Source organism: Dysidea avara, chromosome 7, assembly GCF_963678975.1.
Source record: "Dysidea avara chromosome 7, odDysAvar1.4, whole genome shotgun sequence".
NCBI lineage: Eukaryota > Metazoa > Porifera > Demospongiae > Dictyoceratida > Dysideidae > Dysidea > Dysidea avara.
In genome coordinates, this window is record NC_089278.1 from 10952375 (window position 1) to 10978077 (window position 25703).

Below are 25703 nucleotides of genomic sequence, written 5' to 3' on the forward strand. Positions count from 1 at the left end.
AAGCTAACCTATCAGAAAGGTTTATACTGGCTCTGTGTAGCCTTTGTTTATCACATACAGGCTGCTTTTGGCGTAAGACACTTTGCTCATGTGGGTGTGGAAAGACAAACATACATACAAACACACATTTTTTCAGGAAACAATTTCAGTAAACCAAACGTGTGCCCACAGCCGGCCTTTGGCAGGCTGCAGGTGCGCCCCTGGCTAAAAATTAACCTCTAGATCATTGCAGCTGATTATTTCCTGCAAGATGTAAACGGATATATTGGTATTAATATGTTTTGTCTACTACTTGTAACAATACCCCAGCATTAATTTCTTGCACACTACTACAGGTATACATTAGTACTGGAAAGATGTGTATAAATAAAAGTGTATAAATAATTGCAGACAGATTTAAAAATATTGTTCTACATACTTAAAAAGAACGACAAATATTTGGTGAGACAAAGATTTGGAAATTTGCCAACCGGAGACCACATCTGAGTGCTACATTTCCTGTAGCGCACAGGTGTGCATGGTGATTTAACCAATTTAAATGTATGATCCAGAGTTGCAATCCAAGAAAAAGTTGGCAAATAGTAGTCATTTATCGTATTATCTCGAGTACAGGCAGACAAATCTGAGCATGTAATTTGTTATGCAAGCCGTACTCTTACAAAGTCAGAGAGAAATTATTGTGTGACCAGAAAAGAGCTTTAGCAGTGGTGTATTTTCTCCAACAGTTTCATCAGTACCTTCTCAGTGTTCCATTCATCTTACTTACTAACAAATCATGGGGTTCTGACGTGGCTTCAGCAGTTCAAAGAACTAGAAGGGCAGCATAACCTGGTAAGTCACAATGTACATTTATCAAGACATATGGTAGTGCACCGTGCAGCTGAAAACAAGCCACTGTTTGCTATTAACAACAAAAAACAATAATGCAATTTTCATTCATACATAGATTTGATATTTGAATACAATAATTTTTTAAAGTACACATGTAGGTCAGTCCATACCAAGTTGCTCAGCCTTTCCCAGCCTATTAAGGTTGAATTTCTCCTTTTTTTCCTTTCGTGCACTTTGCCAAAAACCATCGAAGCTGATTGCACTGAAATTGGGCACACGTCAGGGGCAAATGTCAGTATCAAATTCTTTAGTAATTCATGGAATAATTTGTATAAAAATATTGAGCAGAAAATCAGTTATAGGGGTGGCAATAGTTCTATTATTATAGAAGAGCAGTTCAGTGGTTTATAAGAAAAAAGACTGAAAGAAAATCAAGTTACAATTCTGAAATGTACAACAAATATGTTTGAGATACTCAGAGGCATGCCAACCTAGGAAACAGAAAAACCTTGAGACTCTGTCTTGATGTCCATAGTAGATTGCTGTATCTGCACAGCTTATAGGGACAGCAGGTGACATAGCCCCATGCTATGCATGGAACAGTGACAAGGCCAGCAACACACATACACATGCCCATCTTCATATGGGCATCAATATATAGCATTTAAAATAAGTGCAAGAACAAGTGCATCACTAAGCTATGTATACATGGATTTCTAGACCTACAGCAGGAGTTTTCTCACTTCTCCAGCTAAATTCTTTGTTGAATGCTGCTAACTATAAGCCATTACTCCAGTGACTAATACTACACTTGGAAGATTCTCGACTTGAAAGCACAAGGTGCTTACAATATCACGTAATGATATGGAGTTCAAGAAGTATCAATTTCTACCTAGAGGCTGAAACTAAATGACATTCTCACCAAACACAAGCTACATACCTAAAACATAGCCGGGCAAGCAGATGCAGGTGCTCATGGTGCTGCCCTAGCTATTCCAAGCACTTTCACCTTCAGTAAAGTAGGCTCGTCTTTTGAGTTCTGACCTTGTAAACCCAATTCCATTCACTGTATATCCATTTCACTAGCGTTAAGTAGAAGGTTCAAGAAGGCCAATATTTCACGACTTCGTCTCAATCTCCACCGGTTTCTGCTTATAATCACGTGATTGCATTTTGATTTATTTTATTGCCTAACATTTATAGTTGTACCACAATCGAGTTACCCTGAGGGTAAGCCTGGTGATGTCCCCTGAAAGAAAAGGTGACACAGCAACTTTGTGTAAGTTAGATGTTTGTTAGTGGGTGTCGTGTATAACACTAGCTACTTCGGAGGTAACTACTTCCTTGGCTCATTGCATTGCTACTGACTTTAGTTTCGATCCTAGCTAACTAATGTGATGATCCGTGAGAAATAGAAGGCCTAACTGAAACACCATGAGTTTAGAGCTACTGCTTGTGAGACCTTGAGCTTGATAGTGAAATTATGAGACTCATGGTGAATCCGTGAGGGTTGGCAGGACTGGATACTCTAACAGTGCAGTCACCCTACTAGAGCATTCAGCTTACAAATACATAAAAAATTGCAATTTTTAACTAGAATAGGGACCATAGCACATCAATAAAAGTACTGAAACAAGCTGGAGTAGTGCACAATATTAAATCACAGTGACACAATAAGAAATTTTATATCCCTACTGTGCTCAATGGAAATGCATAGTAGGGGTATAAAATTTTACTGTGATTTAATATTGTGCATTACTCCAGCTTGTTTCAGTACTTTTTATTAATGTGCTATATGTTTCTACTCTAGTTAAAAATTCCAAATTTTTTTATGCTTAACTTTTTTGTAAACTGGTGTACCCACACAGCGCACTCCAGCTATCAATTACCGTCTGAAAAGTGAAGTATTCATAACACTTCGTTGTCAGCCATGTTCAACTTGTTACACAGCATTATGAATCAAGAACTGTTCAAAAAGCACCTTTGCAATCAAAGTAGTTACTATGAAAAATACAGACGATTTCCATTATGAAGGGAAGCCATCACGCAACACCACCAAATCAACACCTTTCACTGTCAGCAAGGATGAATGGAACACAAAGGAGTAGGTCCATGAAGAATATATTGTATGTACTGCGATATGCCAAAAGGCACCTTGTCCAGCTGAAGCGACGTCAAACAGTGAAAAAACCAAACCCATAGCCTTAGCCGTTATCAAGTTATGCTTGTCTGAAGGAATCAGTTGGTTACTCAGTCAATCACTAGAAAATTTCATTTAACAATTTAAAAAAAAATTCATAGCAACTTGTGGAAAGCGTTTAGAGTCGATCTGAAGGCTGCTTGAGGCTTAGGTTTGCCTAACCAATACTGCTTCATCGGAGTCAGGGAAAAGTGAGGCTGGTTTTGGGTGAAGTTTCTTCGTGGGCCACGCCTACACCTTTGTAGTCCCTACTATACAGTACTATCGTACTGTATGATACAATCAGTTGTAAAAATACACATAATTCAAAAATGTTGTTCTTGCATAAAATTAAGCCCTAATGCTAACCATAGGTTAGCTGTGAGACTAGCAAATACAAAAGAGAAGTGATATCTATGCAAGCTGCTTTCCCCCCTATGAAATAAAAGTCCAAGAAGGAGCTGCAAATGATAATACTAACAATGAAACATTGTAGCATTTCTTGAAAAACTATAGTATATTCACGTTGAGCTGAATCCTAAAAAACACTTAATAACTCATGGATGCAATTACACACGATCTTGAAATTTGGCTCATTTGTAGTACTGCTTGATCAGCTAAAAATATTTCAAAATCTTGTTCAAATGTTTGACATAATATTTACAGTCAATCAAAATTTTCACAATACATTTCCTAAGGAGAAGCCATATAAGTACAGTGTCCATTAGAGCCCTTTCCCGAACTTGTAATGGAGCCAAACTATGTGCGTGTTGGATTTGTGGCATCATCAATGGCCTTAGCTTCTGTAGAGCCACTTTTCCCTGCATGTCCGGTCTTCGGCAGTCCCCACTGAAATGAGCATTCTCGAGAAGGAACATGAAATGGTAAGAAAACGGTTAGGTAGCATTAAACGCTAAATGGAACGGAACGCAAATGGAACGGGAACTTTATTTTGTCCACTACTTTTTTAGAGCAATTGAATATAATGTATACCGTTACTCATGAGTATGTGGCTACTGATGCAAGCATCAATACCAAGCCAAGTAAGAAGTTTGGGTAGCAGTGGTGGACAGTTTGATACTATAAGAATTGAGACAGAGTCATTACATCACTTGATGATTGTAGTACCCAATCAATGAATGATGCTTATACAGTATGTTCAAGCAGGGGTAAAGGTGAGGCATATACTTGTCATGAACCACAATGGTGGGTTCATAATAGGGATCGCCACATGTTTTTTGCAAAAACTCTAATAGAACGCACGCGTAAAAGCCACCTTGGAAAGCATTCTCCAACTCAAAACAACCCTTTGGTGGCTATTTGCAATGAGTATTGGTCGACTAGTAAATATCAAGTATAAAGGAAAGAGTGTATTTGGGACAAAACTCTCAGTAAGCATGGCTATATAGCTTTTTAACACGACAAAGTGGATAATTTTTGCTGTACATGAGTGAAGCAAAATAAGAATAATAATAATACGAATAATCATACAGTACGATAGTACCATAATTATAGACAATTGTGTGCCTAGTCATGCCCAGCCTGTGGTAACATAGTTAACACTTGACATTATGGTCATTCCAGTGTCTCTGTAGGTTGTGTCAGTCATGCAAAGTGTAGTTTATTCCAGAACTTAGGTGTACCGCTCTATTACGTATATTGCTCAAATTGGCTCAATGGCAAATTCACCAAATTTTCATATATCCACTAGATTGCTTGATACACTAATTAGTCATGTCAGATTTTAATTTTTTACGATACATCAACATCACTGGATCAGCTGCATATAAAGAGGTAGAAATTAATGCACCAATGGCTTAATGTAATTCATAGAAGCTATACATGTACAGTATTATGTTATCACAATAAGAATATAAATTACATACCACTTACACATTCTAAGAATAGCTTGAAAAACCAAGGGGTGCAATAATGTGAAGGATCAATATTGTGTTTTTTAAAGTGCTTATCCAGCTTAGGTAGCAGACGCTCTCGACCACGACTATGCATGTCACAACATGCAAACAATTTTGGCAGTCCTGGAATAAAAAATCCTAGAAAACAACATTTCAACATTACAATTATACTCTGCAGTGCACAATACACAATAAAGGGTATACTGCCCATAGAGTCTTACACAGTGCACAATAAAGTTTTGTGCAGTGGTTTAATCCCATGGAGTCCATTCAGAAAGACATTTTAGTGTCTTCAAAAACTTGTTGCACCGGTATTTTTAAACCAGCCCAAAGAAACAACCCCAGAACAAACAAAGCATACCATTGCAGAAGTTAACTACAGGCTCTATACAGGGTCCGTTTCTCATGCATAGGTTTTTTAGCTTAAAATGTTGCTTTGATCAGATGTGTGAAGGAAGACAAACGCAGTTACAAAAACACACATTTATCTTACGAAAAACAACTAAAAATGTTCCATTTAAAGGTATAGTCTACCAGAAATGAAGCCTTGCAATTATTCTATGTAATTTAGTAGCCTAGTTTATGATGTTTTCTATTACATATCCAGAAATGTACACAACAGAATGCAAAGTTAGGAGAGATCAAGTCACCCATCGCCACCAGTCCCAGTTGCGTTGAAAAGGTTGAATTCCCTAAAAATTTGCCCAAGCAGCCCTCGTGAGGTATTGCTTGCAAAGTGGGCAGCTTTGTCACTGACACCTGCTCTTAAATGAAGATGCAATATCAAGATCTCTTACTGGATCCGATTCCTAGTAAATAAATATCAAATAATAGCATATAACATTGGTTGAACCTCCTCCGTGTCGTCAACTACTAATGCTGTCACGCAGTAGTTCCGCTGGTTTGGTATCACAATATGTTATTTTTAAAATGGAAATGATGACTCAATATTGTGCGCATGAAGCAATAGCTTCACTTTGTAAACGTCATAGCTCTTAACCCACATAAAACTTTGGGGTCCTTAAATGAAGTGTTGTAACTTTTGAAGTTTACTTCCTATGGTTACACAATTTACACAATTTCACTTCTGATGTAATATGATACCCACTAATACTAGTGTCTGAGGCCAAAACTTGTTGTGTAAGCAACTGCGTGGTAAAGAAACACGCAAAGCCTTTATATGATTCATAACCTGATGGTGATTGCTCCTATCAAATTGAGATACTGTATCCTATCAACTCGCGATAAGTTTCTTTTGATTTGCCATTAAATTTCCAATCAGTCCACACATGATTAAACCCACAATCAAAATTAAACCATGTGGCAAGAATTTTGAATCACAGAAATACGAGTCACTGCTGTTCATTGCTTCATAACAAGTATTTACATCGTTCTACTTATGATGTAAAATGATACCTAGCTCGGTAAGTAACCTTTCAGTAAGGAAACATGCAAATCCTTCACATATCTTCAATGATTACTAAAAATAACATTGCAGGATAGTCTACTTCACCCAAGGACAAACAGATAATTCTTTGAACAATCAAGGATTACGGAAGCTGTGGAGTTGACTTTTATGCTCTATCTTTAAGGGCACCATGCAGCAACTATTCAAACGTGACAACTATTAAAGGTGCGGCATTTAATCAAGGAAATACAGCATTTATACCCCTCAGGTATATACACCGCTCATCCTCAGTCATCAGAAATTTACTGTCGATAAACCCAACCCTGAACATATACATGTGGTAACTAATAGGATACAACAAAAATGTAATTTAACTCTCGGTAAACTATAGTTCTATGCAAAAATGCATAAAATAAATTCCAAAAGCCATATGTGACCTGCTGAGCAAAAAATCTACATAGTTTGCATAATTAATTCAATCACATTGAAAAACAAATGCTAAAAATAATTTGATGTATGCTTTAATGCTTTAGTAAATAGTGGTGACACCTCTTCATGGAGAGTAAGAATATCTTCGTTTAATTTCCATACCACGGAGCAATAACTTGCGTTGCAGAAAAATATAACGTTACCATTACTATTTTTAAGTTTGAACAGCCTTCTTGCTTGAAAGCATGGGTGGATGTTGGCCAAACACTATCCTTAATGAATTTCCCAGTTCATGGTGAACAAAATGTTATAAGTTTCAATTCCATAGCCTGCTACACTCAAAACATACTGTAATGAGAAGAAATTAAGTGTAAGTTATTTTCTGTATAGTTGCTGTACCAATACACTGATTTGCTCTTCCTGCTGTCTGTTGCTATAACTCCAACAGTATTCACCAGATAAAGCTAAAAATTCAACACCCCATTGGTTTTCTCCTCCACATAACAAAGAGGTCATCTTTAATAAATAAGTTACGGGTTTTCACTCAGCAGGGGGCACATATAATAATAATAATACCATGATCATCTTGAAACTCAATGCAAAATTCAATTTCTTTGTTGTCTAAAGGGAAAAAACCAATTGGCTGATAAAGTTTCAGCAAATTATTGTGATGGACAGCAAGAAGAGCAATTGATTTATACAGCACCTATACGGAAAATAAATTACAAGCGTTGTTTAATCGATCATAAGTCAGGAGGTTAGAGAGTTGGGACTTAAATCATGAACTGGTGCATTCATCAAGGTAACTTATATCCATCGATGCTTTTAAACAAGAAGGCTGTTCAAGCTTACAAACGGCAACAATAAAAACTAACTTACATAACTCTCGTTTGCTTTGCAACACAGAAACAAAAAAATATTCTTACTCTCGGCCATGAAAAGGTGAATCCAGTGGTACCTTAGATGTTCATGTCTTCTTATATTGTTAACTAAAGTGATTAAAACGTGTGTAAAACTATTTTTGTAGCATGCACTTTTATCTAAAGTAGTTCAATAGCATTTATTTCAAAATCAGAACTATGTAAACAAAAGTCAGGCATTCACTTAGCAGTTTGCTTTGCAATACAGAAACAAAATAAATTCTTACTCTCAGCCATGAAGAGGCAAATCCAGTGGTATCTTAGATGTTCTAATCTTATATGTTTATTACATGTTTTAATCTTATATTGTTCACTGAAGTGATTAGTGATTAAAATGAGTGTACAACTATTTTTGTAGCATGCATCATTTTTACCCAAAGTATTTCAATAGCATTTATCTAAAAATCAGAACAAAAGACAGATTGTCATTTAGCAGGTCACATATATTAATGTTACAATCTATGTCAAAAAAAACAAAAACTGACCATGCATAGCATATTTGCGATCTCCAATAAGGGTTACCATTCCCCAAAATGCATCTTCTTCATTAAGATAAGTTAAAAGTAATGCTGCCAGACTGCTCATACCTTGACAGTACCCTAGTTTCTAAAAGAATATTAGCAACAATGTAAACTAAATTAAGTAACACTTCATTATAAAAGTACTCACTTCATTATACATGGAATACGCTGCAAGCAAATGAAATAATGCCTGTTGCCTAAGAAAATAACATAATGTACATCAAATGATGACAGGGGTATCTATAATACAGTCCATTCAACATTTTATTCATTATATAGTTGTACTGTACATAAAACACTAGGCAACAAAACGAACTAGCCAAATAGTAAGCTTTTCTAGATAGTGCTGGTTTTTGAATGTATATGCTGTACTTGTGCACTACAGTAATTAAAATCTAAAGAATAATTTAATTAACCACATAAAGAGCCAGACTTCTACTAAACATTTATATAGCAGGATCATAACTAGGTGATTCCAAGGGGTAATCTCTCTGGTTTTGTCCAAAATTGAATTTAGCAGGATGGCAAATGAGGACATGATCATTTGCAGAAAAAAGATGGGCCATAGGGCACAAAAAGCTACTCTCAGTTGGCTAACTTGAGTAGAGTCCAGCTTCACCCCTATATGACAAAAAGGAGCACACTGTTTATGTTAGGCTTTAGCCGCCTTCCTGGTTTTAGATACATGGACATGAGTTAAAGTTTTTGACAATGGGATTCCATTGGAAAATGATTTTATCTCGTTGGCAATTGAATTTATTACATCAGAAATAGAATTCATCACGTTGGCACTAGATTGTTCATTCAGGAGACTAATCTAGGTATAGAGAGTTACACTTGAGACAGTAGAAGGTGCATTATGTAAAAGTTATACATGTTCTGGCAAGCTACCCTTACAAAAAGTTGATTTTGTTACAGGCCAAAAACAGGCATGTATGTATTACTTTACAGCCTGTGAACTGCCTGCTACAGGCAGTGAGATCAGATGGTTACAGGCCTGAATAAGCTATTATTCTAAGATGGCTACAGGCCTGTACGGATAAACACTCTCAAATTGTTACAAGCCTGTGAAAGAATTGCATAGACCTGTTATAATTTTCAATTTGTGATTGGTATGTTAGCACACTTGTGACTTCCTTTAATCCGTACAACAGGCCTATGTTACATTTTAGACAGGCCTATATTTGTAAACTGGTAATGAGAAATTCATTTATTTTGGGATGTAAATGTTTAGGTCTGATACAGGCCTGTAAATGTTGCTGCATTTCAAATCCCACAATAAAACATGACACTTGTTGGTAAGGTTATAAATACAAAATGAAGCCTTCATTATAAATAGTAGTGTAATGTGAGTAAGGAATGGTCCACAATTTTCAGCCGTTTCGCGAGGGTACAAACCGTACTCTAGGGGGAGGGGGTAAAATCACATGTACGCTTTTAAAAATGCTGATCACATGAATCGGCAAGAAATCCGAATGCAGTGATAAGGCTCCAGTAAGCCCTACTGCAATTCAGTGTCCAATTAAACGGTGGACCAAGCGAGCTCACGCTGTTAATGTATGGGCCCAAGCCAACACGTGTGCCTTAGCGAACTCTGGAAAACAGCGCCAGGGCTAGCCAGCCAGCCACCAATGAAATGAGGCCTTATAAGCTGAAGGCAAAGATAAACCTCATTGAATCATGTTTCAAACTACAGGTAAGAACAGTTATCAGTGTGATAACACATACTACAGGCTTAATATACTTTGATAACAGTATTTACTTATTTCTCTTTAGTCTTAGTCTAGCAATTAACACTGATAAACGATTACAATTGAATAGCATCTAGCTACACTGGTTGTTGCTTTTTGTTTTGTACCTGCAGAAGGTGTTGTTGTGGGTTTAGGAGTGCTATTGGGTATGGGAGGCTGAATTATGTGGGTATTAATTTGTTCACACTACATAGTTGTGGTAGTTGTGGGTTGCCCATAGAGAAAACCTGTATGTACCCACATCTCCTGACTCCAGTCCACCTCAAACTATGGTGAAAATACACTACAGACTAGTACTGCTGTTGCTACTGCCAGTGATATGGTTTTGTATGAACATAGCCAAGAACTAGTTGTTTCTATAATGTGTATGTACACATTTGTAAAAGTGCATCAGTGCCTGCTGTGTGTAGGAACGTTTCCTTCAGGGTGTCAGCTTCAAAAGCATCTAAATAATAAGTTGCCTAAAAACAAATCAAACACCATACATGAATTTTGGTATCTGGGTGTTTGTTCTGCTATACAATACATTCATGTGCCAACATTTATACAGTACACTTTTGGCTGGGGGGAGGGGGTCAGAAAAAAGAGTACTCTGTATGCTTGCAAAAAAGCTGAAAATTGTGGACCATCCCTAAGCAAGTAAGGTGTATGCACTAACTGCTATGTACTACTGCAGGGGCAGATTTAGGGGGGGAGGGGGCTACTTTCCTTTTTCCTTTGTAAGTTAGTACTTGGCATATAAAACCCTAAATCTTCTATGACTGTGTATCAAAAGTTAATACTTGGCCAATAAAACCCTAAATCTTCTATGTGTATCAAAAGCAGCCTTTCTAAGTTAGTACACTGTAAATTCAAATGGGTACAAATGACCCAAATTTTTGGGTTGTTTTACCTGCAATTCAAACGGCTGATTTTTTGGTAATAATGACCTTGGTTATTTTAACTTTGTAAGATATAGTCCTATTACCCAGATGCCCTGAAGTCTCTTCAACCTCTAGCCAAATGTTTGAAATAACCTTGCCATCATGGTTATTTTAACCATCTGTGGTAAAATTAACTCACGTCACAAAATATTTGCTTATTCGTTTGTTTGTTTGTTTACATTAATTAACAAGTTAGTCATCACTAGTAATAAGTATATGTTAAAGCATAGCCGCGAGTGCTATATGAACAATGAAGTACAAGGCTAAGCGTTGAGTACATTATTTTTCATATAGCACGAGAAAGGCTATGCTTTAAATGATTTAAGGAACTTTCTAGTCGTGTAGCTTCCCCATACACTAGGACTCGTAATTAACAAGCGTTGCAAGAACTATTAGTAGCCTGAACGCACACAAACTAGTTTAACAAAGTAACTCACACGTATTTCACCATAGTTTGGCATAGCAGACATTCATCGAGTATTTTGGCAGGTTTTGCTCGCAACCCACAATCGATTCTATTGTGAGTCACATGGTGAAGTATTTCCGTGATATCTCCAGGACTTGTCCGTTTACATTAACAAACGTAACAGCAACGTTACCTTCTCCCACCCATCATCGAAGCATTTAGGAATGTCTATAAAAGCAATCCAGTGGTAGAACTCATATTGGCTGGTGTGATTGATCACTCAGCGCGGCGAGGCTATCAGCCTTCACCGGCTTGGGTGATTAGTCATACTGGCGCGAGCCCCGTAGGCTATTGGCCTACACTAAGGCACGTGGGCAACTGTGCTTTATTGCCCACAAAGAGTGCTTTATTGCACCACAGAGTGCTTTATTGAACGAATAAAGCACTCTCTGCGGTGCAATAAAGCACTCTTTGTGGTCGATGAAGCAGTTGGCTGGCTGAGAGTGTACTTTATGAAATTTAAAGTACACTTTTTCCTTTGATCTCACCCACGCAAAGTTCTATAACATACATTAATCTATCTATGACACATATTCACAATAATTGTTACATACTGCATCTTAATACTTTAAACATACCTGATATTAACCTATGTTCTCCATGTTCACTTTTGATTGTGGGATGTAACACAAATGTTATAATGGCCAGTGTACTGTAAATTTAACCACGTAGCTGGTCATCTAATCTGTGCTATAGTAGACTTGACCATACACACTGAAATTACCCAGATATGTTGCTTCGACATCCTAAGTGTACAGTTATATTGACCTACCCTAGTTATTTTGACTGATCTAGTCCAAAAGCCTACCCTAGTTATAACCACTTTTAGATGGTCATTTTAACTGTCCTGAAGACATGATTTAGTATGTAACATTTACTATGTATTGTGGGTTTTGTAGTCTAATATTGCTCACGTGTATGTAGTGCATCAATAAGAATAGTGTGAACACGTTGTCGCTGTATTGCTCTACGGTAAACCCGCTATCCCAGTCATTGGTGCTGTGACCAGAATACCTTCTTCTACAGGTAAACCCGCTATCCCAATCATTGGTGCTGTGACCGAAACCGACCGGACTAAGCAGTTTATTGACACTAAATCAAATGGAAGAGATTCAGCGACTTCGTGTTAAGCAACGTAGCCTCAAGGGAAGCATAACGAAATTATTGGCTAAAGTAGACGAAGCACTTACCACCGAATTGGAGAGAGTGAGCGTTGAATCCACGCCGGAATCGCGGAGAATATTAGTAGTCACTACAGTCGAACAGCTCAAAGTGAAACATTAACTGATAACCAAACTTGACAGCACTATTGCAGAGATGATTCAGAAGGAAGATGAGCTTGAATTAGAGATATGTGATGCAGATACCTACCAGACCACTCTAGAACAACAAACAGCTGTCCTAACTGAATTCATTAAGAAAGCCAGTCAATCGCCAAGAACACGACCTCCCACCACCCCATCCTCAGTGAATGATGCACCACGTTTAAATTCGACAGAATTGACAACAACTACAGAAGCTGAAGTGACAGCAGCTACCCTGCCAGAGACTGAAGTAGTCAAGAACACTTCACTCCGACACATCTTCAGCAGAACAAGTGAGTAGTCACACATCAGATGTAAATGAACACACAAGAGGTATGCATCAGACCTATACTAGGCTTCCCAAGCTGCCACTGCCAACCTTTGATGGGAATCCCTTACAATGGCAGACCTTTTGGGATTCTTTCTCTGCAGCAGTAGACTCTAACCCGTGCCTCACAGGCATACAGAAATTCAATTACCTTCGTGCCCAGCTAAAGGGAGATGCATCACGTGTTATTAGTGGCTTCCCACTATCTAATATCAACTACTCACATTCAGTGGAATTGTTGAAGGAAAGGTTTGGTCAGAGTCACAAGTTGGTAGAGGCTCATATGGATGCATTGCTGAATGTGCTACCACCATCTAACAATTTAGAGAGCTTACAGACATTTTATGACACTTTGCAAAGCCACATCAGAACACTATCAGCATTAGGTGAGTCATCCCAATCATATGGAGCCCTTTTAACCACTTCTGTTCTGAGAAAGCTACCTCCTAGTGTTAAGATGAATATGGCCCGTGATCACTACAATACCAAGTGGACAATTGACGAATTATTAACTAGAGTGTTAAAAGAAATACACATCCTTGAGGCTGGTCTACCTACTGGACACAACCACTCCGACACTCGAGGCTATGCTACTCCAACCACAGTATCCTTCTATACAGACACCTACAAGATATCACAGACTCATGATGTACCAAAGAGAGATCCAGTGTGCGTATTCTGTAAGGGTATGCACAAAACCAGTTCATGTACCTCAGTTACATCAAGAAAGACTTGACATTGTGAAGAGTGCTGGTTTGTGCTTCAACTGTCTGGCACGGAATAAAGTATCTCAATGCACCTCTAAGTTCAGTTGCCGTGAGTGTCATAAGAAACATCATACTAGCCTCTGTCACGCCTTCACCACCAATGTAGAGGTACCTCCACTTAATCAGTCACAATCTGAACCTGTACAAACTCCTACAGAATTTACTTTATCTTCCAAAAATTCAATCATGACATCTACAAATTCTACTGCCACTAGTTCATTTACCACCATGACCCCCGCACCATTGTCTGCATTTTACACTAGTGTCTGCCTCATCAAAACTGCCATTGCGGATGTATCAGTTAACTCAAAAACTGTTGAGGGCCATATCCTTTTCGATGAAGGGGCCCAACGCTCATTCACTACCCAACAGCTGGCCGACACTCTACAACTGCAACCAATCCGACATGAACTCATCACAGTGTCCTCCTTTGGTGAGCAAATTTCTACACCAACAAGGTTTGCTGTCACAACAATCTCCATTCATACATTGAATGGAAGTCAGATCCCTATTTCTGTCCTGATTGTACCCAAGCTAGCTGCACCAGTTCAAAACTCCATCAGAACTCACCTCGATCAGTTCTCTTACTTACTGTACAAGGACAAACACTGGCTCATCCAGTGACTAGTGATGAGAATTTTTCCATATCAGTTCTCATAGGGGCGGACTACTATTGGCAGTTCATTCAGGACCATGTAGTCCGTGGTGATGGACCAACAGTTGTTCAATCCAAATTGGGGTACTTGCTCTCAGGCCCACTTCCTCTACCCCAACCAACTTCTACAACTGGCCTTCATATTTCAATCCTTTCCTGCACTACAGAGAATGCTAGAGATGGCAGCCCAATTGACACTCCATTTTGCAACTCAGAAGTGTTTTCCAAGAATGAGACACCTGCAATAGCCTGTGATATCTACTCTGTGACAACTTGTATGAAGAATGACGTTAAACAGCTACCAGTATCAAGGTTTCCAACAACCTTGATTACCACCAGTGCTGTAAATGGTAATGAAGATAACCAGAATTGCAGTTCCATGCTAAGTGAGGGATCTAGTGAAGCTTACTGTCCTCCAAATTGCCAATCAAAGACAGAAATTCTTAGCCCAAGCCCTTACAATCTACCAGTAGGTGGCTACAATCCTACACTATCCAGCTCTTTCCCAGAAAGCCTATTCCAGCTTGAACAGATTCCCAAAACAAACACTATCCATCTTGTGTTGGAGGATGCTGATCCTTGTAAGCAGCTTGACATTCTGGAGACCACTACTAAAGCTGGAAGAAGGAGCCGTGAACCAAGGAAGTCTGTAACAACTACAGCCATTATAACTTGTGAGGAAGCCAAGAGAGGACAACACAAAATTAGAGCATGGATTGACCCTCTACGTGCCCCCCCCCCCCCCCCCCCCCAGAGGATGTCCTGAAGACATGACTTAGTATGTAACATTTACTATGTATTGTGGGTTTTGTAGTCTAATATTGCTCACGTGTATGTAGTGCGTCAATAAGAATAGTGTGAACATGTTGTCGCTGTATTGCTCTACGGTAAACCCGCTATCCCAGTCATTAACAAAAAAGTTTGTAGTTTAAATTTACCCATGGAGGTTGAATTGATCCATTTGAATTTACTGTGTACTTAGCCAATAAAACTCTAAATCTTCTATGTGTATCAAAAGTTCCTTTCTAAGTCAGTACTTGGCCAATAAAACCAGACTTACTATGCATCACTACCAACACAAATAATGTCTATGTAACTATACCTATAGTTCAACATTGTTCTAGGAGAGTATAGCTTCCTTTTCTTCAAGAATTCTTTAAAAAACAGGTTTCGATTGTGGGTTTCGATTATAAAAGTTGTAATCGTGGGTTTTGTTTTATTCACATGATTAGTAGTGTTTTCCATTATGGCTATAAGTGTGGCTTTTATATTTTAAAATGAATTATATGATTCAAAAAGTGTTAGTTGGTTAGAGTTATCAGCTTCAGTATAATATTTAGCTACCAACTCAGCCATTTAGCAAACTATAGTCTTTTGGTAATTTACAATTCCATTATTTCCACTGAAAACTGCTAAAAACACTCTCAGATTCACCTTTGAAGCCCCTAGGTTGGCATGCTTCGCACACTAATGTAGTCATTATTCCAGATAGCTAATTTGACCATGGATACTACATGAATTTTACCATTGGGGCCTTGTGAGAAGGCTTGGTATCTCCTAATGTCTGGCTCAGTAGTTACCTATGTCCCTGTCTAGCTAAGCCCCCCTTTCAAAAAAATCCTAGATCCGCCCCTGTACTGTAGGGATCTGCAAACTTGCTAAGTGGACCATTAGCGACCAAACAAATACAGTAACCAGTGGCAACAGTAGTCACCATAGTGACAGAGGTGACAGAGTACATGCATGTACTGAGGATTTCCAAATCTTTGTAACACCAAAGCACAAGGCATTCACGTGCATGCCTATCACGTAAAATTTAAAATTCTTATAACACACCATGAGACCAGTGAAACACTAACACACGAGTATAAAGTCTACAACAAGCGACTTGAATGAATCATAACCGTTGGTCTGGTCTAAAGGGTCTAAACTGTCGATGGGTAAAAGGCAGGAAGTGACGTACTGGATCACGTGTTTCCGCTTTGCGTTTCAGACATGTTGCAAAGAATCGGAAATCCTCAGTACAAGAAACCGTTCTGAAGGATGTGCTAGAGCACTTGACAGTGACAGGCCTGTAAATCAATAGTTTACAGTCTACTTGTCACAATACAATTGTCAACATGTAGTCCAATCATTTTTTATGGAAAAATAGTGGTCAACCTTTAACTAATTGCAACACAAGCTTTCTTAACAGTTTTTGGCACAGAAAAATGTGCTCTATAACATCAAAAGTCTTAACCCTTTCCTGCCGAAGTTATTTCGTAAAACTGCAGAAAAACCTCAGGAAATGAAATTTTATGGCTTGTGTGATCTTTGCGCGATATGTGAGGACCCCACCCATTAACCCTTTATTATCGAATGGCTAATATATTGCCATAACGAGTGCCCTTTATAAACGGAGCCATAACTCCTTTTTCCTAGGGCTACGAAGCTGAAAGTGCTACCAAACTGCTCAGAAGTACTGGGCGCTTCTAATGAAGTTTACTGTTCGGCGATAGGAAGAAGCATGGGCAAGTTATGGAACTTGGCAATATAAAATAGCGTATACAAAACAATAATACCTGTTTAAGACTCCATGTTCGCCTTCTCCCTGCTACTAGGAGGCTTTAGTTAGAATTGCTATATTCCCCACGTGTTAAGGATTCTAAAAATAAATAGTGTGATGTCATCGCATTGATTAGTAAGATAGCGGCGCCCATCTTTCAATGCCATGGCGATACAGAGAAGATACGCTTTCTTCGCTTCATAGCGTGCGAGTTGTGTGTGTGATCTGTAAGTATTCTAGCTGTGTTGGTAGAAGAGAGAGATGGCTATCAAACGGTATATAGCTTGATGGGTTAATTAATGGGTGGGGTCCACTCGTATCGCACACAGTTCACACAAGCCATAAAAGTTTTCACACTTGCAGTTTTGTAAAAATATCTTCGGTAATAAAGGGTTAATTAACACGGAACGCTATATACCATATGAAAGCCATCTTTCCCTTCTACCCAAACATCTAAAAATCTTACAACAAAACACATAACTCACGCACTTTGAAGTAAAGAAAGGCGCATTGTTATTCTTCACCATAGCAGCGAAAGATGGATGCAGCCATCTTGTTATAACCCCCGGTTACATCATACTGTATATTTTTAGAATCCCTATCACGTGAGTAGTTTTATTCTTAGTAGAACACACCATGATGCTCAGAGCGAAAGTTATCGAAATTTAAACAGGTACAATTGTTTTTGATGCGTGTTTGTGTGTTTATAAGTATTGATAGTTCCCCATACTTGTTCTTATCGCTTCGCGTTAAACTTTATTAGAAATGCCTGGGCCTACTCAGCAAATTGGTGGTTATTTCAACTTCATAGCCCTTAGGATGAAAGAGTTATGGATCCATTTATAAAGGGCACCCGTAACACGCATTTTTTGGCAATATATTAGCCATTCAGTAATAAAGGGTTAAGGAATCCCATTAGGGGAACGTGACCCTTTGTGGCAAAAGTTGAGATTTCTATCTATATTTCATTCATATATCAACCAACTTAGTCAAACTTGGTATCAAGTGAATGGTCTCACTGAAAGGAACAACGTGATATTTGTTTGAATTTAATAGCTCATTTCGTTCAAAAGTTAAAGCTGTTTTTCTGGTCAAAATTCGGCCTACCCACGCATATAATTAGTGTCACAGTTTTCAATGTAGTGGTGCTCTTTTGTTGACTGAAGCACACTTTGTTGTGAAAAAGGACATATTTCCTGAAAAAGGCACTTTCAGACTTAAATGTTGCCATGGAAACCAGAGTGTACCATCAGTTGTTTGGAGCAGAGCAGTCATTCTACAGATCCACTAATTGTATCGCAAACTGGATACTTTTATTGCTATGTGAATGTAGCTAGTATAATGGTAAGTACAAATAAAGTTATATTCATATTCATGTCAACAAATGGCATCAAGCTGTCAGCAAAAAGCTCAACTCTAAAGGTCTTAGCTTTAATTGTTGCCATGATAACTAATGTTGTTGTTTACTTGGTATTATAAAGAAGAGAAACAGTGTCTTTCTTTTTTGCTATACAGAATATCGAAGAATAACACGGTAGGTGTCTAATAAATGCTGTCTTTTTCTGCTAAACTTTTATATTCGTGCTACTATGATCTGTGATGCACTATTAAAAAATTTAGACATACTCATAGACATCTATAATTTAGGCTGCTTAATTTAGGCTGCTTAAATACCTTTTAATTCACTTGGAACAGTCATAGGGAAATCAAATTAGTACTATAGCTACACGCATGACAATCCTTGCACCATTTTTTGCTTTATTGTATGGCAAGGTTTGTGAGACAATAGAAGTGGCTAAAGTGTCATCCTCTGATCTCAATGGATAAGAAATGGAGGTACCAAAAGAGTGTGTCATTTGCAATCGACCTATTGAAGCATTATCCAAAGTTATCCTAGGTGAAAAGGTATGTGCAAGTATCAACAAAGCTAGTGAAGAAAGAGGAGATGCTGTGCATTGTGTACCTGGGCAGTTGGTGTGCCAGGAATGTCGTCGCAGTACTGAAAAGTAGATCAAATAGCAAAAACTTTAAGAGTGAAAGAAGGAGAACCAGGCACAGCAACAAATACAAACACTGGCAAGCGCATACTTAGGTCAACACAAAGGGATTTTAATTTTGACACTGACTGCTTTTTTTGTGATGAACCAGCTATTATTGATAGAAATGTTCAGAAGTTATAGCCGTAAGAACAATTGAAACGAGAGACACAATTCTAGCAGTGTGTCACGAGAAGGGAGATGATTGGGCCGGCAGATGCAGTACAGGCAAGAATGTTGCATGTTCATGATCTTCATGCAGCAGATGCAGTCTATCATAGAGTGTGCAGTGTCAATGTTCGTACCATGAAGCAACAAGCAGCATTTCATTAATATGTTTGGCAATCATTTAGAAAGAAGGAATTGCAAAATGTATTATTCTCCAGGAGATGCTGATGTGATGACTGTACAAAAAGTTGCAGAATCAGACACAGTAACAGACACTGCACTAGTAGGTGATGAAACTGACCTTTTAGTATTGTTATGCTATCATGCCTGCTTAAATTCTCATGCCATATTTTTTTAAGCCTGAGCAAAAATAAACCACTAAGATACCTAGAGTGTGGAACATAGCACTGTTAAGCAGACACTTGGTCCTGAGATATGCAAAAACCTTCTGTTCCGTGTCATGCTATACTTGGACATGATACTACTTCGCAACTGTATGGTACTGGAAAAGGAGCTTCACTTAAGAAATTCAGGTCAAGTGAACACTTTTGAGAGCAAGCAGAAGTCTTTTATGCATTATCAGCTATGCCAAAGACATGATTACTACAGGTGAGCAAGCTTTGGTGACATTATACAATAGAAAACCAAGAGAAACATTGGACTATTTACATTATAATTGCTTCTGTGATAAAGTAGCTACAAATATGAGGTTTCTTCATCACCTACTTTAGCAGCAACCAAATCCCACAGCTTCTTTGTATACTTACAAATACAGGAGTGGAAGGACACAGCAGTGAATTTCAGCCACTTGAATGGGGGTGGATAGAGTCTGACGGGACTTTAATGCCATTTAACACCAGCTCCAGATGATCTACTCAAGGTGTAATTGTGTAGCACTATGAGGTTGTACATGCAAGAAGTATAATGCAAAATGTTCTCCTGCATGTGGCAATTGTAAGGGAACAGCTTGTACCAATGTCGATACTTTTATTCTCGAGGATGACAATAATTGAAGTACACTTTCTGTATATTATTTACCATGTTTATAATTATATTATATTATTGCAAATTCCAACAGTGACTTGGTTTCCATGACAACATACCAACACTAGAGGATTCATAGTTACCCCTTGCCATCAACCATGTTTCTTACTGTAGCTAAATCATTTATTTTTCAATGCTATAACATAGAAAATAACAGCAGAGCAAAAAATATTAAGTATTTGCATGGGCGGGAAAATGTTGACCAGAAAATGACTATAACTTCTGAACGAAATGAGCTATTAAATTGAAACAAATGTCACTTTGTTCCTTTCAGTGAGACCATTCACTTGATACCAAGTTTGACTAATTTGGTTGATATATGAAAATATAGACAGAAATCTCAATTTTTACCAAAAATGGCTTTAAAAAGTCACCAAAAGGTAAGAAAGCTTGTGTTGCAATTAGTTAAAGGTTAAACCATAAAATGACTGGACTAATGTAGCAGGCCTATCTGACCATCCTGCTACAGGGATGGTCCAGGGTAGTATATCTACAATACAGTACTGTGAAAGGCTATTGATATACGTGAACATCAACGAGCTTGTAGAAGGATGTTAGATATGTGTGAACATCGACAGGCTTGTAGAAGGGTGTTAACAGGACTAATCTTTTGTAAGTTCAACTGTACTTTATGTGTGTGTGTGACCACTTCTATCAACAATGGTAAATCATTACAGTTTTACATGAACAGGGTCATGTACACTAGCAGCTCGTTTTCGAGTTTCCTCCAGCTGCCAATCTTGCTACGGAAAAATTCTATTGCAAATTTAAAGCAACCAATTAATGTAATTTTCAAAAGGGACAAATTCATATGCCAAGAATATAATTATGCCAAACAACTCTAAAACTTTATATTGTGTAACATAAATCTACCTGCAAGTATTAGTTCATTGTCTTTGTACAATGTAACATCACAGAGAAAAGGCGGGTTTTACAAACTTATACCCATGGGTTGCATTTGAGTTTAATTATACATACTGTAACCAATACTGATAAGCTGTCATAAAGGAATGATGAGGCTGATTTTGGGGTGATAGAAATAGGCAGGAAAGATCAAACCGTTATGACAGTTACTACTCAGTACTATTATACTGATACCCGGCACATCACATTGAAACATAGATATTAGTTTCTTACAATACACCTTTCATTGTACTGTATATAAGATGTGAACTAGTTCCAATTATACAAGTGCAGAGCAATACACTGACAATTAGTCTTAACAGTTAAGAATATGATAACTAACTTGATATTGTATCTTTCCCGAAACATCACATGATCTCTGAAAGTTCTATGAACATCTAAATCAATCTGCTTAATGTCTGGAGAAACTCTTCGAGCCAACTCCTTCATTTGCTATATAAATACAATAATCCATTACATCACAAACTCACTGTAAGTGTAATGACTTGAAAGTTTGCCTCTATTATTAGTACAGTATATATATAAATCCACCAACAAACAAAAAAATTCACTATCTAAAACTAGTGAATTATAGTTATTATATAGTTATACAACAACAGCCACAAGAACTTTGCCAGACATATACCCCATTCACGCTATCTTCTAACCCAGATACAACACAGCATGACTCAAAATAAATTGCAGTGCAAACCAAACTAAGTTGGACTACAATCAAACCAAACCAAACCATGCCAGTTTAGCTCACCTTAACTACCTGCACTAGCATGGAACAGTACGATTCAGAGTGTCAGTATGAAAAACAGAGCGAGATGATGTCAGTAAAAAACCTATAGAAACCAAAAACTCCTGGGAAACACATGACTATACACAATGGCAAAGTAGACTGACCAGGAAATGTTGAAACTAATTGAACTGCAGGGTGACGACGTAATACAAGCGCAGCTGGAGTACCGTAAATGAAATAAGACTGTTTTTGATAAAATATCAAATCTTAAGGGGAAAGGTGGTTACAAGCAAACTGATCAATGCAGGCTGAAGCTGAAATACTGAAGCAGGAGTATAAAAGAATCAATGGAAACAAAAGAAAACATTGGAAATTTACGCCAGCAACTACTCAACAGTTTTAATAGACACTTACGCAGAGACAAGAAAATAGAGAGTCAAGCACCGGCAATGTAAGTGATGGCAATCCGAAAGAAGCCCAACCAACAGAAGATAGGGGTGGTGGATATAACAGACAACATCCATGTTGTGCCACAAAAAGCAAAGAAAAGATAAATGGATGAAAAGCTAGAGAAAGTTTTGATAAGGGGTACGTATAAAACACAACTAGAGTTTGAGGAAAGGGAAAGACCAGTAGAGAAGAGCCCACCAGATGCAGATATGGTCCATGTTGTTGCAAGGAATAGCACAGCCTCCAACATCAAGGGTGTACTATCCCCTGAATATTAATGAATTGGACATTGAAGTCTCTTGTACTGTCTATACAAATAGTTATAAAATACTTGCTCTAATGTATATACGTAGATGTTAGCAAATTTGAGAGTTAAATTCAGCGAAATAAATGTAATACATGTACTGTTGTTGCAGTACATATGATTTACATGAATTAGTTGTCAATTAAGTGATAGATGTGATTGGCATAACAGTGTTGTACCAATAGATTGCAGATAGCCAGGAGTTAATCTAGGGCTGTTAGCTATTACCCCCTAGGTTTATAACTAAAGCCTTGAGAAATGGAAAGGTTTAATTGATCCCAAAATTGTATAATCGAATGGTTAATATTTTATGGCATTACAGTAAAATTTCACCAAAATTCAGTATATTTAAGCTTAAATTTTCAAAATTTTCCAGGGAAAGCATGCCCCCAGACCCACCTAGAAACCGAAGCAGCTTACTTTGCCCCCCCCCCCCCCCCCCAAAGGTTAATATTCTGGGTTGAGCCCTGATAGCTCTACCATTACTCTTGGAATCTCCATCTTCAGTATGAACAGTGGTAAGTTGTAACAATAGTGACTTTCATTGTTAGCCTCTTCCAACCATCATTCATGCCGTACCGTATATTAGGTATCACAACTCTTCCATACATGACGTGACAAAACATTAAACAATGCTAGCTCCAATTTACAATGATCTGTCTTTGTCATTACATTGACATGTATCACATGTGCATCACGTGTCTAATCTGGCAAGGGAAATTATGAACTGGCTTCAACTCAAGTTACAATTATCAGCTAGCACAGTTTGGTGGTTCAGTTTGGCTCTCAACCATGCTGTGTGTGAATGGGGTGATATATGTATATGCCCAAAGGTTGAAAGGGAGCCCGATGTATAACTTGTAATGTATGTAACCTACCCTTATAAAAATTATTGCCTGTTATCAGCCTTCTGCAAGCCTGTCAATGTTGTAATGTCACTAGCCTGTCACAGCACTGTATTCTAGAATACACTGTTGTACCATTCCTGGGGCAGGCCTGTATGGCAGGATTGCTGCAGGATGGTAATAGTATTGTGGCAGGTATGTAATTTCAATTTAAAGGCCTAGAACAGGGTATTCTGAAAAAAAAAAATTGTACAACAGGCCTGAAACACACATGTAATTTGTTGCTATGATGACCTCTGTTGCTACTGGTTACTGTATTGCTTAGTATAAAGACACACGGTAGTGTGTCATGAGGCTAAAGAGGCTAGAACGAAAAACCCGTGAGTATATTGACAGGAAGAAAGGAAACGCAATTTTCGCACTTAAGTAGCTCTGTGCTGCCTTGATGAAACAAGACGATTTTTGCTGTGGACATGCACTCCAACTTCAGCACTTCACATTCCAAATTTGAGCGAAATCGCTTCAAGCGTTCCAGAGATATGCGACTTAAAAAATTGGCTTAGTTTCTTTGTTTTTCTTCTTATTTTTCTTCCTCTTGTTGCACACTTCCAAAAACTGCTATAAAATGCGAATGCCATACCCGATTTCCTTGAAATTTGGCACACAGAAGTTTCTGCGATACAGTGCATTTTGTGTATCGCGTATCACCATCAATAAACTGTTCGATGCGATACTGTATCACGATACTATAATGAAGTGGTCATGGCTAATTATAACTGGCATATTAGCGAATAGTTGTAACAATATCCAATTTATCTATACCTTAAAGAACCAATACTGATTCTACATTCATTGTGTATACAATTTATTTATTCAGTGAATCCTGCTAAACTACAGTAATAATAATTATACTGATCATGATGTGACAAATAGCTAGTGTGTTCCTGGTATGATTTTTAGTATGGAGAACAGAATTGCTGTTAAAAGTACATCTCTACCTGGATACCTGCCTCTATTACACCACCCAGTCAATTAGCTACCACAATCATTATATTTTAATAAATGATCCCACAAATGCTTGTCCGGATTTCTCCGCATTTTGGTGAGTTGTCAAGATGGTTAGTATATACAGCAGATGTTTACTGCTAGTTCCTTATACTTAAAGTGTAACAGCTACTGTTTTTAGAAGATGAATATTTTAGCCATAACACAGTAACAGCAGCACATATAAACGCGTATTTGTATGGCTTCTCGTAACGTTGCATTTTATAGCACGGTAGGCATTCTGTTCGAGTATTTAGATGCAGTAATAGAATACTTACTACCTGTTCTACTAGAAAACTTCGATATATCGATACTTCCTAAGTACAGTATCGTATCGTGATACTTATTTGCTGTATCGATATATTGCCATATCGATATGTATTGCAGATCCCTACACAGAAGGAGGGGGGTATAAAGGCGCATCTCAGTACCAACTTTGGCTGGAATACGATAAACAGGCAAAGAGTTATGAGCGATTATTAATAACACCAATATGTTGTCACGCCTACAGGGTAAACTTCGTATGGGAAAAAGCTGAAAATCGGTTGGTGAATACTATTCAAACCTCATACCTTTTGTGGTTTGAAAGAAATCAAGCTAAAAACCAGGAAGATACAACAAAAAAACCAACAGTGTGTAACAATTATGCAATCAAGATTAGCTAATAAAAAACGACTACTTGCCACGCCTACCAGATAAACCGCTAGGGGTAATGCTTTGAAAATCACTGTACAGATGGGTAATCATCTTAGAAAGGCTCTTCAATGGTGTAGAAGAATCAGACTTAAAGCCACGGAGTTATAACACGAAATCCAACTTGGTATAGCAAGTGCAAGATTGAGATACTCTAATAGAGCTGTCACCCTAATAGAGCAGTCACCCTGAAGAGAATTCAAGAGATCAGCTAGAAACAAGTAACCTGTATAGAGATCAGCTAAAAACAAGTCACCCTGTAGAGAGATCAGCTACAAACAATCCACCCTGTACAAAGATTAGCTAGAAGAAGTTACCTTGTAGGGAGTTCAACTACGGAAGGAGATAATTCAGCTAGAAGAAATCACCTTGTAGACATCAGCTACAAAGAAACCACCTTGTAGAGAGTTCAGCTGCAAACAAATCACCTGTAGAGAGTTCAGCTACAAACAAATCTCCATGTAGAGAGATCAGCTAGAAGAAGTTTCCTCAGCTACAAACAAATCACCCTGTAGAAAGATCAGCTAG

General features: G+C 38.0%; 1 protein-coding gene across 1 annotated transcript in view; it reads right to left on the reverse strand.

Moving 5' to 3' along the window:
• LOC136260568 (USP6 N-terminal-like protein) overlaps positions 1-25703 on the reverse strand; it is a 97074-nt gene that overhangs the window by 15338 nt on the left and 56033 nt on the right. Inside the window, exons 6-9 of the mRNA XM_066054360.1 lie at positions 21438-21547; positions 8353-8401; positions 8169-8289; positions 4904-5064 (exon numbers count right to left, since the gene is read on the reverse strand). Coding sequence (XP_065910432.1) covers positions 4904-5064; positions 8169-8289; positions 8353-8401; positions 21438-21547 — 441 coding nt within the window. The remainder of the gene's footprint in view (positions 1-4903; positions 5065-8168; positions 8290-8352; positions 8402-21437; positions 21548-25703) is intronic.